Genomic DNA, 13,850 nt, shown 5'->3' with positions numbered 1-13,850 from the left:
GTGTATGCGTGCGAGGTCTGTGCATGCGCAGTAGACCCTGACTGGCATCGACTGAGCCCAATAACGGAGCTCACCGCGGCTGAACTGCAGAGCGCGGGAGGACGGTGTGAAACTGAGATGTGTTTATGAGGCAGGATGAAGCCCCAGGTAAGTATCAGAGATGGGCAGTCTGTCGTCTCTGAGTCCCTCAGAGTTCTCAGATTAAAAAAAAAAAAAATTAGAGGTTCTAACCCCTAAAACTCCCTTCAAAACTAAGATAAAGCATGTTTCCTGGATTTGGGCTTCACATAATGGTGGACATGGAGACTGTAAAAGCAGAGTGCCAAGATAACAAAATTGGAGCACAGAGATTGAAGGACAGAAGAAACTGAGTAAAGATCAGGTTTAGAAATCAGAGAATACACATGGAGATCAGAGGATCAGGATAGGAAAACAAGGAGGGCATGTTGATCAAAGGAAGGAGAAACAGGAAATATGGATATACAAGAATGAATGCTTGGAAAGTGGTCTAGAAATCAATGAAAGTCCCACTTCTTGCCCAAGGCCAGAGTCTAATCTCGATGGGTCTTCTGGTGCCTCACCAGGTAGGATTTATGTGTGAAACATTTTCCACACTCAGCACAAGAAAAAGGCTTTTCTCCTGTGTGGCTTCTCTGATGGAAAATAAGTGATGGCTCCTTCCTGAAGGATTTCCCACAATCGGAACAGGAAAACGGTTTCTCCCCGCTGTGGATAGAACGGTGATCGTCCAAAAATGACTTCCGGGCAAAACACCTCTTACATTCCGGGCATGAAAAAGGCTTCTTCCTTGTGTGAGTCTTCATGTGCTCCACCAGGTTTGGTTTATGTGTGAAGCATTTCCCACATGCTGAACAGGAAAATGGCTTCTCCCCAGTATGTATCCTCTGATGCTGTCCCAGGTATGACCGTTGTGTGAAGCTCTTCCTACATAGGTCGCAGGAGAAGAGTTTCTCACCTGTGTGGCTTCTAACATGTTCCAGGAGATTGGATCGTTTATTGTATGATTTCCCACACTCTGAACATGAGAAAGGTTTCTGACCTGTGTGCATGGTCTGGTGGATGGATAAGTAACACCTCCGGGTAAAAGATTTCCCACACCATGAACATGAAAAAGGCCGCTCGCCTGTGTGAATTTTCTTATGTTCAGCTAGATTGGTCTTATGGGTAAAGCATTTCCCACACTGTGCACACAAATATGGCTTCTCACCCGTGTGAATTTTCATATGTTGGCCAAGGTATGATTTTTGGGTGAAAAATTTCCCACACTCCGGGCAAGGATGCAGTTTTTCACCATTGTGTGCACTTATGTGCTCCATAAGGTTGCACTTCTTGGTGTAGCATTTTCCACACTGTGGGCAGGAATACGGTCTCCTGATAGCATCATTTTTCTGATGGGTAGGAAAGACATTGGAACCAGATGTAGCGAACATGTCTTGTGTTTGATCTTCAGCATAAAGTCTTGTGAGGACACCTGAGCTAACAGATTTTTTCTGATAGAGAGCCTGGTCTTCTCAGAGTTCTCAAAGTAGCGTCCATCTGTAATAAATAAATCATATTGTTCATTATATAATTACATAACATGAACTATTTATCCTATACAATAAAACCTAACTGTCCCTGCGTCATCCACTTTCCCTGCCTATTCGTCCGTGGCCTTTTTGTCTTGCGCATGCGCACAGTACAGACAGCTGTTGGGACGGGAGGTCGGGCCAGTGAGCAGGGCGGCCGTGTGCACGTGCGGTGGGCACGCGCACACTGACTGGTGGAGGTAATTTCACTACCTAGAGCCCATTTTTAGGTAGACTATCCTATACAATAAAACCTAACTGTCCCTCCGTCATCCACTTTTCCTGTCTGTTCTTCCGTGGCCTTTTCGTACTGCGCATGTGCGCAGGACAGACAGCCGCTGGGACGGGAGGCCGGGCCAGGGAGAAGAGTGGCAGTGTGTGCGCGTGCACGGCGCACATACTGACTGGCGGTGGTGACATCACTACCTAGAGCCCGTTTTTAACCGGGCTTAGGTAGAATAGTAGTAACATAAAATGATTAGAAGATTAAAAAGCACAGTCCAACCAAAACGAAAATAAACCTGGTTGGTGTAATCACGCATTAACACCTTGGGGTCTCTAGTGTCTTTATGACAGATTTCTAGACTATGGATCACATTCGGTGGACTTTCACTCAGTCTAGCCCTCTAATAACCCTGGAAATCAGTAAAGACGATACAGAGATGTCACCTTCAATGCTCCCACAGAACACATAAGTAGGCTGAGTATATCTGCTGTATCCTGTGTTCCCCCACTTCTTAAAGCAAAGCTAAAGCGAAAAATACCTTTTGATATAAGGAATTGTATGTGTAGTACAGATAAGTAATAGAACATTCGTAGCAACGAAAAGAATAAATTTTAATTTTCAGTTATGTAGCTTTTTTTATTGCATCATTCTATCACAGTTGCAGTTTCAAAAGCACACGCTGTCTTTTAAACTATAAAACAAAGCAGAAATAATGACCCTTTGAACTTTCCTGCTGTAAAACCTTATCTCAAGCTGTCTCTCACTGTTTCTTGGATTTAAAGGATACCCGAAGTGACATGTGACATGATGAGATAGACATGTGTATGTACAGTGCCTAGCACACAAATAACTATGCGGTGTTCCTTTTTTTCCTTTCTCTGCCTGAAAGAGTTAAATATCAGGTATGTAAGTGGCTGACTCAGTCCTGACTCAGACAGGAAGTGACTACAGTGTGACCCTCACTGATAAGAAATTCCAACTATAAAACATTTTCCTAGCAGAAAATGGCTTCTGAGAGCAAGAAAGAGATAAAAAGGGGAATTTCTTATCAGTGAGGGTCACACTGTAGTCACTTCCTGTCTGAGTCAGGACTGAGTCAGCCACTTTTAAAGCAAACTGACTGAGTCAGTTTGCTTTAAGCCTGGTACACACTTTCAATTTTGATTGGCCAATGACTGACTCACTTTACCACTTCCATGTAGTATGAGGGCCAACAGATTTTGAAAACTATGAACCAATTGTGTAGGTAAGCTCTCATACTACATGAAAGTGGCAAGATTGGCCAATCGAAATTGGATGCATGTACCAGGTTTTAGACTGTAAACCTGATGGGCCAGAGGGTTTGTCTCAATCCGTGTCAGACTTCTGCAATTGATTTGTATCACATTTGTAATCTAAAACCCTTATGCCACATTCACAATGGGACGCTGCGTTCCCTGTATAACAACAGGTACGCAACAAAAAAGTGGCACCGCGTGTTACTGCCACTTTGCATCAGAGAAGCAAACTGTCAATGAAAAGTATGGAAATGGTTTTTTGGTCCTTGACGGTTACCTGTAACCTCCAAGTACCTGTGAGATGAGAGAGACCAGGAGCCCAATTGTGCAATATCCTTGGACAATGGGGTAAAGAGTAACGTGTATAGGTATTATACACACAAGGGTGGGTTGCAGAGCTTGCAACCACCGTCAGAGCCTGCAGGAATATCGCCGTCCCGCTTGGTGTCCCAGGACTGTTGGTGCAGATGTTGGCTGGTCACTCTCCTGGATGACTGGTGAGGACTTCAAAGAATACTTGTGACTAAGGAACCCCTAAGGGGTATGATTTATGCTAAAAACAATGGTGGAGGACCCCTTGATGTTGTTCTACTGTAGATGGTATAATGGATGAGAAGTGTAATATCTTACCTTCTCAGACGTGCAAACCATTGATTAATGGAAAAATGTATATTATTGCATTTTAGACAATGTGTTTCACAGGTCTTGGCTCGCTTCTTCAGGTCAAAAACAGTGCCTGAGAAGTTTTCGGTCATAAGCGTGGCCGCCTAAAACAGCCCTGTCCCCATTTTCACTATTGTGCATCCATAAAATGGTGCCTTGCATGCTCATCTTTCCTCTGAGAAAGTAAGAAATTTGGGCACCACCATAGACAGGCTGGGCCAAATGGACACCAGAGTTCAGCCATTATGTGCCCAAACTCTGAATAGCAGTGGAGATAGTGACGGTGGTTCACAGAATTCGGTTACTACGTAGCTGAACACTTAATAGTGGCAAAGATCTGTCAGCAGCAACAGAGTTCAGCTATAATGTAGTTAGTGTGAGAGATAGGTTAGGGAAGGCGATAATAAAATATTGGTAACCTTAGTGATATTATACTAATTGGTATTACCCACTGCCAATATTTCCTGACACCCTCTGATGACAAGTGCCACCACCAGATGATTGTTTCCCTAACTTCCCAACCAGGACTGCCTTGCCCACCCTAGCTGTACCCTGGCATGATGTGTGTAGTGCCATCCCACCACCAGATGTTTCCCTAACCTCTCAATAGAGCTGCCCAGCTTGTGTATGGTGTCACCCCACCACCAGATTTTTCCCTAATCTCTCAACCAGGACTGCTATGCTCTCCCAGCCATGCCCCGGTATGACGTGTGTAGTGTCATTAGATGAAGTACATGGGATGCACCAGGTTTGGAGAAAGCCACAGAGTACCTTCTCACAAATAAAAATGTTAGGGACACCGACTTGGGCCATTGAGGCAGCTCAAATTCAGCCAGGATGGCCTTTGAATTTGGATTGGGGGTCTCACAAGCCCACTTTAATCATTTATTGCAAAGCGATGTATAATATGCTGATGTTTTACAAATAAAGAATAATAAATGCCCACCTGGGCTGATCTCTTGGGGAATTTCCTCTTCCTTGAAGAGCCGACCATCCTCCACATTCCTCTCCTCTTATTCACCTCGGTCTTCTACTTTAACAACATAGAGGTATTCGGTCTGAATTTCCTGGAAACATATAAAACAAAAGTGATTTTCAACTTATCTCAGAGATTAGAAGAGCACATCCTCTGTGTTCTACCCACCTCATCACGCTGCTGAGGACCATCATCGCCCCATGCTCGGGCATAGAGAGGACTGGGACAGGTCTCTGGGGAATCCCTGTCACCGGATACGACTGTAGGAAATGCATACATGTTAGGGTCCCACCCCAGTCAACTGAATGGGTACAAAGTCTTCTCATCTCATACTTCCAAAAAGGTGTGAGGTGAGGAAAAGAGAAACACAGAAGGAATGGAGTGACTTGAGGAAAGATGACATCAGAAACCCAACTAAGACCAGAACAAGACACCAGGAGGAAAACACAAAACAAATCCAGGACCTCCTCAGGATTAGGCCAAAGCAATCCCAAGACCATCTCCAAACTAGAAAACATATGATTGGCAAAGCAGCAAGAGATTAGAGGCTGGCGCTAGAAATGTACATATGGCGAGGTGCCCTTTCACCTGCAGCCATATCACCAGTGCTCATGGTGAGCACATAATAAAGTCCAATTAGTGAGAGAGCTGGGCACTCAGTGAACTTCAAGTGAACATCCAGACTAAAAATCGACTCAGCAGCACTGAAAAGGCTTGGTGTTTCTTTAACAGTTTCACAGCATCAGAACTTTGTTACTCTTATACAAGCCTCATTTTTAGCTGCACAGAAGAAAACTGCCCGGGCATTTTTCCACTGATGCTGTGCAAAGCATGATGGGATTTCTGATGATGTTGTTCTTTTTCTTCTGTTTTGGTGCAATTTTTTTTTTTTTTTTTTTTTTTTTTTTTACATTTGCCATGAATTTTCCATTTGAAACCTAGCGCATGCAGCTGGGAGGGGTTAGCAGGACACAGGACAGTTGGAACTGTGTCTCCTGCTCCCTGTCACCTCCTTTCAACCAAAAAGATGGCTGCCCCCATGACAAAGATGGCAGCCCCCATGAATCACAAACATTTGCCTGTTCTTTTAAAACAGGGTGGGTAAAAAATTATATTACCTATCTATTCTAATAGATGACTGCAGTTTCACAGATCTTTCCCCCTTCTTCAGAGGCCCTTGTGCCAAGTGACAAATCGGAAAGTTAGGTGAAATGGCTGTCAGGACGCTGCTTGTACCCCCATTGCACCCCCCACTGCTGTTTGTTCCCTGAAGCTCATCGAGTGCATAGCTCTCTCGCCAATTGGATATCATGATTAGCTCAAGAAGAGACAACAAGCAAACCTGACAACATATGATCAGCTCAAGAAGAGACTACAGAAAACCAAGACCAGTTGAAAATTAGAGAACATGAAGATCAGCTTAACACACAGCAAATCAAAATCAGTTGAAAGCGAGAACATATCAAGATCAGCTCAAAAAAAAGACCAAGACCCGCTCAAAACAAGACAACATATGAAAGTGACCTCAAGATGGGAGAAGAAAAAAACAAGACCAAATTAGGCCTGAACAACAGAAAATCTACAGCTAATAAAGTCTGGGAACAATGAGTCAAGACCTACTAGAATCAATAGTGGAAGAAACCAGACTAAAAACATATATAGCCTGAAAAAGAGCGTAGCCTGAACAAGAGTATGCTAATCACCTGTATCAATCTGTAGAAGCACTCCTTCCTCCTTATATAGCACATCAACCTTCCTAACAGTATCTGCATCATCATCTACAGCTTCTGCTTTAATAAGGTTCTGGTCCTTACCCTGAGAAAACCAAAGTAAAAAAAAAAAAAAACATTTATGAAAATACAATTAGGTTCTTCTGATTCCACAGCTCATACAACTCCAGTTAGAATAAATTTAAAGTTACATTCCACTCTTTGTATTATAATAATTATGTATTTATTTGGCACTGACATCTTCTGCAGCACTTTACAGAGTACCTAGTCATGTTACTATCTCACCATGTCACATGTCACCTCGGTTGCCCTTTAAGAGGTTGTACCCATTACCATTGCTTTCCAGAAATTAAATAAGATGCTCTAGTGCAAATGGGCTTTTCAAATAATTGAAAAGGTATATTAATCATTTTCAGCTACCTGGAGAGCTTCCTGTGTACAATACAGGGGATAAAGAGAACCCGTACATCTCTCTAGTGGGTTTCTGGTACTGGAACCATCTGCAAGAAACACAAACTATCTAAATATATTTCGATGATGGCAGGGGTCAAGGGGGACCCTCCATACTGGTCTTATAGTACCCTCTTACCCGGTATTGTGAAAAGTGGCTGTTTTTCCATCCTCATGTCGATAGGTTTCTCACACAGTCCTGCAAATAGAAGAAAATGGGAACCTATTAATGGCTATCTTCAAACAACACTTTGGGGTGATGTGGCTCTCATCTACACCCCACTTTTGCTTACAAAATGTTTTGGAGCGCTTTACGGTGGTGCCATAATCTCAGCTCCAAATACCAGCTTTTTAAAAACAACATCAATGACGTCTGGCGTTTGCTGGCAATTGTTGCACAGGACAAGTTATTTAATCAAAGTTATCAATATTGACTCTTTTGGGGACCATTCCACTCCCGACTGATATGTTGTCATTGTGTGGTTACATCCTATAACTCCTAAAGGGAACCTGAAGTGAGGAAACTCGCTTCAGGGTTGATGTACACCTAAGTAAAGCGAAGGCTCTGGATACTGTAGAGCCTTCTCGGTCTCCCCCCCCCCAGTATGGGCCTTAAGGGGGTGTGGGTGTGTGTGTGTGTGTGTGTGTGTGTGTGTGTGTGTGTGTGTGTGTGTGTGTGTGTGTGTGTGTGTGTGTGTGTGTGTGTGTGTGTGTGTGTGTGTGTGTGTGTGTGTGTGTGTGTGTGTGTGTGTGTGTGTGTGTGTGTGTGTACACCGAGAAGGCTCTACAGTATCCAGAGCCTTTGCTTTACTTAGGTGTGCATCAACCCTGAAGCGCGCGCGCACACACACACACACACACACACACACACACACACACACACACACACACACACACACACACACACACACACAATTCTGGTAGTCAGACTTAAGGCCCATACACACGTCGGATTTCCGCAAACGACGGGTCATTTGAACGTCCCGTCGTTCGCCCGCTAAATCGGGCGTGTGTACAGACTATCGTTCGTTTGATAAGAGTGGGTTTAAGCGATCCGCCCGGCGGATCGCTCAAACTCACTCTTAAAGAGACACTGAAGCGAAAAAAAATATATGATATAATGAATTGGTTGTGTACTATGAATAATTACTAGAAGATTAGCAGCAAAGGAAATATTCTCATATTTTTATTTTCAGGTATATAGTGTTTTTTCTAACATTGCATTATCCTATAATATATGCAGATTACACAACACTCAGCATTCAAAATGAGTCTTTCAGAGCAGTCTGTGAAGTAATGACATCTCCTCTGCCAGAGGAAAAGTAAACAGTTCAATTACAGTTGAGATAATAAAAGTCAGATAACAGCCCTCTCCACGACCAAGTTAGTCGGAGAGCTTAATAGCTTTTTTGCATAGAGATAACAACTGGAGTTTCTCAACTCTTCCTGTACTGGAAACAATTAGACTGATGTATCTGATCTTCATGTTTTTTTCCTTATCTGTACTACACACACAAATCATAATATCATCATTTTTTTTTCGCTTCAGTGTCTCTTTAACAAACGAACAATAGTCTGTACACACGCCCGATTTAGCGGGCGAACGACGGAACGTTCAAACGACCCGTCGTTCGCGGAAATCCGACGTGTGTATGGGCCTTAAAGGTGCCCATACACTCGTCAGATTAGCAGCAGATAGATAAGAAATGCATCTGATGATCTATCTAATTTACCAGGATAGAATTCCAATAGATTTCATTTTGAAATCTATTGAAATTCGATCTGATGGCATTTTTTTGCCATCAGATTTCCATTAGGGCCAATGCAAAATGATAAGCAATCTTATCAGATCGACCTAGATTTTCCACCCTGCCAGTTCGATGGAAATCGATCGAAATCGGCCGTCGATCGGTCGATTGGCCAACCGATTTGCAATCGATTGATCAATTTTGATCGATCGGTCGGCCAGAAAATCGGCTGAGTGTATGGTTCCCTTTAGTCACTAAGTGCTTTTGAAAGTAAAGAAAACCCTAAGAATCCCCCACGAGGAGATGGGCTTGTCCATATTCTATATCTTTCTACTAACTGTCATATTTCTACTAACTATTGTAAGTGACAGCAATATAGGAGAAAAGTCATTTATAACACATGTTACTATGGGAGAAATGTACCTTTTACTTATGTGTTTTCATCTATTTTAAATTTCACAATTTTTCACGAGGGTTATGGAGGCTGCCATATTTATTAACTTTTAAACAATACCAGTTGCCTGGCTGTGCTGCTGATCTTTCATGCATCAGTGGTGTCTGAAACACAGACCTGAAATAAGTACTTTATGTGGCTAATCTAGTCAGAAACATCTGATTTGCATGCTTGTTCAGGGTCTATGGCTAAAAGTATAGGAGGAAGAGGATCAGAAGGACAGCCAGGCAGTATGTAGTGAAATAAATAAATAAATATGGCAGCCTCCATATGCAACTCACTGCAGATTCCCTTAAAGTACCGCTGTTGTGAAAATCTTAAAGTTTATGTAAACACATAAATAAGAATTACATTCCTTCTAGAGTAAAAATGAGCCATAAACTACTTTTCTCCTATGTTGCTGTTACTTACAGTAAGTAGTAGAAATCTGACATTACCGACAGGTTGTGAGCTAGACCATCTCTTCATGGGGGGGGGGGGGATGTTGAGCAGAGCCATTGAGCCAACTGCCATTTGTTAAATGGTTTTGAAAAGATAGAAAACCCTTAGAACCCCCCACAGGGAGATGGGCAGGCATTTAGGGCTCATTTTACTACGGAAGAAAAATACTTCTTACCTGTATATTTACATACCGTATATTTAAAATTTTAAGATTTTCGCGACAATGGTATTTTAATAAGGGCTTCTCAAAGGTTTCTTTATTCTTTTCTGCAGCACTCTATGGAATGGACCTGAAGAGGGATGACAATTCTGGCAGCTAGATTGTGCCACTGCCACCCAGAAAAGGATTTTGAAAATAAATCAATTCTTGAGAATCTCCCATGAGGAGTAAAGCAGATGGTTACTTAGATAGTTCTCAGCCAAGACGGTTATTCTGTCTAGTCTGTATACAGCAGGCCACAATGACTCAGTTCACGTGTACTTTAGAGTAAACCTGAGACGAACTGCAGCAAAGGATTTTTACTTCCCTGGAGCTTCCTCCAGCCGACTTTAGTTCATCTGCTCCCTCTGAGGTCATCCCATCCCCTCTGCTGTGCCGCTGTGGGGCCCGTGATCCAGCTCGGTTGCAGGCCAGCGTGCATGCGCAGTCCTGCCCGTATACACCCAGATTGCACTCCCTTTGCTGGCAGTGCTCAGAGCAATCACTGATACAGAATGCGCATATGATAATTAGAGCGCAATCAGTGGGTGTGTGAGAGGAAGGTGAGGGGTACATGGATTACAGGGGGCTGGAGGAAGCTTAACAACAAAGTATCCCTCTAAACTGAATCAAGCTAAAACTTAACTTTTATTAGAAAACTAAAAAATGGAGTACTGGCTGTCAATTAATAAATTACACTTGCTGGTATCGCTGGGCCTACTCTGTCAGTATGTAGATGGATAGAGAAACCATCCAAGGCCCTACAGCAATGCACATATCATATAAAATCACACAACCCCCACCAAACAACCCGACATGTTTCACTTCTAACTGAAGCTTTTTCAAGGGAAAAAGTGCTAAAGACAGTGCAAGTAGTGATAAGGTGCAAAGTTACATTATTAAACAAGTATAAAATATAGCCTATAGGCTTATAACATAATAGCAGCCAGGAGGAAGCCCCAGGTACATTTTAATATGTAAGTGGTCTAGTTTATCCTGGTTGTCTAGTGGTGCCCTTCCACAGCTTTCCATGGTCCCATGTTCTGGTTTCCCTGGTGGTCTAACAACTACCTAGTCCTGGTTTCCCTGGTGGTCTAATAGCCCCTTGTCCTACTTCCCCTGGTGGTCTAGTGGCCACCTTGTCCTGGTTTCCCTGGTGCTCTAGTGGCCCCCTTGTCCTGGTTTCCCTGGTGGTCTAGTAGCCACCTTGTCCTGGTTTCCCTGGTGGTCTAGTAGCCACCTTGTCCTGGTTTCCCTGGTGGTCTAGTAGCCACCTTGTCCTGGTTTCCCTGGTGGTCTAGTGCTCCCCCTTGTACAGGTTTCCCTGTGATATAGTAGCCCCTCATGTACAGCCTGCACCGCAGGCATCGCACCAACAGCGATCCCGGGGTCTCTTTCTCTCCTTGGGACAGACCACAATTGCAGCAACGATCCCCAGCGGCATCTCTTTCCACTTCAGCAATCAGCACGCCTTCTATGGACACGGCAGTCACGCGGTGACGTCACCTGGGGTCCTTTAGCCCACTAGGATCAGGTTCTACCCTTCTTCTTACCAGCCTTCTGAAGCGCACAACCAAGGAAGTCGCCTGTCTTTGTAACCAAGCTGAACCGCACAACCAGGAAATCACCTACAAATGCCAGCCGGCTGGAACGCATGACAGTATACACCTCTGCCAGCCAGCTGGAACGCAAAACCAGGAAGCGGCCTCCCACAAACAGCAACTGCTTTGTTAAGAGTACTTCCGGTTTAGAGTTAAGCCGGGAGGAAGTAGGTGGGAAGTACTGTAACTGGCAGCAGGTGAGGTGAGTTATTGTCCTTTTTTTCAGTATTTTTTTCTTATTAGTAGAGCTGGAGCTGTGGGTGCTTAATCAGTAATGGTAGCAGTATAATTAGAGGAGCGGCTGTTTTAATTGGTGGAAGGGGCTGGGGGCTCTGGGTAAATGATATTCTATTGTCTAATAAAAATTGATAATTTTAATTCTATGGACAGTTTGCCAGATTCTTCTATCTATGCTTCCTTCCCCCACTACATAAAGCTAGAAGAGTTTATTATAAATGTAAAAAAAACAGATCAAAATTTAAATTTGGTACCCCAAAATGTGTCTTAACTTCAGCAGAGAGTTCATCTATGTGAGAGTGTACTGTTTATCTGTACAAAAATGGAAAACCCATACTGTACCAAATAATTGACTGAGGGATAAAATCCCCCTCCCCAACTTTCCTGATTGTGTACCCTCTAAAATCCCCAGTGCTAGTCTAGTTTAGGGAACCCAGAAGGAAACCTCATAGGGTAATTCCACTAAGGTGATTGGGTGGACAGCACCTCTCTCTGTTAGGTTTCAGATAAATTGTAAAAAACTATGCCCACTCTGTTCAGCCAATCACAACACTTCATGCTATAGAGGGTGCTGTGATTGGAGAACTGTTTCCTATGAGGTTTACTGCTCGGTACCCTAAAGTAGACTAGCGCCAAATCCCCTTTTTAGTTTACTTTGAAGAGGCTTCAAATGCAGCGTCACCAATGGGCTGTACAGCCATAGAGCACAAATCACTCAGAGCTGCAACCATCCCCACCCCCTTTTATAAAATGGCAAAGGCAGAAATTGGTGTCATGCAGGAGAGAGGACACTCATTCATCAACTCAGGCCAGGGATGTGAGATAGGTTGCAGTAATTATATGGGCTTCATTCACAAAAGAGTGCTAACTGTTAGCACGGCCGTTTTCGCGTGAATTTTCGCATTGTGCACGATCGCAAATTTTCACACTAAACAATAACGGTTTCGTGCGCAACCGCGAATTTTCGCATGAAAACTATATCGATTTCGCGGTAAAATTCGTGTTTGCGCGCTAAAACGTTATCGTTTCACGCGAAAATTCATGATCGCTCGCAATGCGAAAATTCGCGCGAAAACCGCCATGCTAACAGTTAGCACTCTTGTGAATCAAGCCCTATGTGTCTTAAAGAGGAGCTGTCAGCCATACTATCTTAGAAAAAAAAACAAATATATAAGTAGATAAATACTTGCTCTACTTACATAACATATGTATTGCACTGCCCACGTTATGATTCCTGTGAATTTCATTAAGGAAGAGTAGAGAATCCTATTCTAGACAGTTTCCATATTTACTGTGGCTATTTTGAAGCCAGTTGTGATGTAATATCAGCCCTTAGTCTCCTCTGCCTGATTTGCTCGCCCTTCACTATAGAAAGTGCATTGTTTCAGCCTGAGAAATTTTGGCCAATCAGAGAGGAACAGAGGTGTGGGAGGGGAAAACAGGAGGGAAAGAAGCTTCAGCCAATTAGGCTGCATTAGTTAAGTCTGAGGGGAAGTAGAGAAGCAAAAAAAGACAACCCAACATGCCCTGCAACTTCTCTTTTGTGTAACAAATGTTCTGTGTACCAAATAACAGTCATGTAAACTTGGGAATGATAATTTATCAACAAGAAAAGTAATAGTGATTTTAACTTTTGGATTGCCTGATTAGCATCCTTATTACTTGATTACCAGATAAAAATAAAGAATTGATTTTTGATTTTATACCCGACTCTTTAAAGAGACTCTGAAGCGAGAATAAATCTCGCTTCAGAGTTTATACTTAGCAGGGGCATGTGTGCCCCTGCTAAACCGCCGCTATCGCGCCGCTAAACGGGGGTCCCTTCACCCCCAAATCCATCCCCACAAGACTTGGTCGTAGTCTTGGTCATAAATCTGCCCTTCCTGGAGGCAGGGCTAACGGCTGCAGCCCTGCCTCCAGTCGCGTCTATCAGATGTGCATCGCCGCCTCTCCCCCGCCCCTCTCAGTGAAGGAAGACTGAGAAGGGCGGGGGAGAGGCGGAGATACGCGTCTGACAGACACGCGTGGGGCAGGGCTGAGGCGGTTAGCCCTGCCCCAATGCGGAAGCGCTCCCCCGCTTTACGGAGGGGATTTGGGGGTGAAGGGACCCCCGTTAAGCCGCGGGATAGCGGCGTTTTAGCAGGGGCACACATGCCGCTGCTATCTATGAGGTCTGAAGCGAGATCTATTCTCGCTTCAGACTCTCTTTAAAGCAAACCTGTGAGTTTAAGGGAGTCTAAAATTACTTAAAGGAGTCAT

General features: G+C 43.7%; 2 protein-coding genes across 2 annotated transcripts in view; one reads left to right on the top strand and one right to left on the bottom strand.

The window, feature by feature from the left end:
* Positions 1-368: 368 nt before the first annotated feature.
* Positions 369-1,451, bottom strand: LOC137534640 (oocyte zinc finger protein XlCOF6-like). The gene has a single exon (XM_068256243.1). It carries the CDS (start codon positions 1,449-1,451, stop codon positions 552-554), a length of 900 nt encoding a protein of 299 aa, XP_068112344.1. The 3' UTR covers positions 369-551.
* Positions 1,452-11,407: 9,956 nt separating this feature from the next.
* LOC137536844 (zinc finger protein 182-like) overlaps positions 11,408-13,850 on the top strand; it is a 28,599-nt gene continuing 26,156 nt past the window's right edge. Inside the window, exon 1 of the mRNA XM_068259032.1 lies at positions 11,408-11,551. Coding sequence (XP_068115133.1) covers positions 11,408-11,551 — 144 coding nt within the window. The remainder of the gene's footprint in view (positions 11,552-13,850) is intronic.

Source organism: Hyperolius riggenbachi, chromosome 10 (assembly GCF_040937935.1).
Source record: "Hyperolius riggenbachi isolate aHypRig1 chromosome 10, aHypRig1.pri, whole genome shotgun sequence".
Lineage (NCBI taxonomy): Eukaryota > Metazoa > Chordata > Amphibia > Anura > Hyperoliidae > Hyperolius > Hyperolius riggenbachi.
The sequence above is the reverse complement of the archived record's forward strand: the minus strand, read 5'-3'. Positions and strand labels throughout refer to the sequence as shown.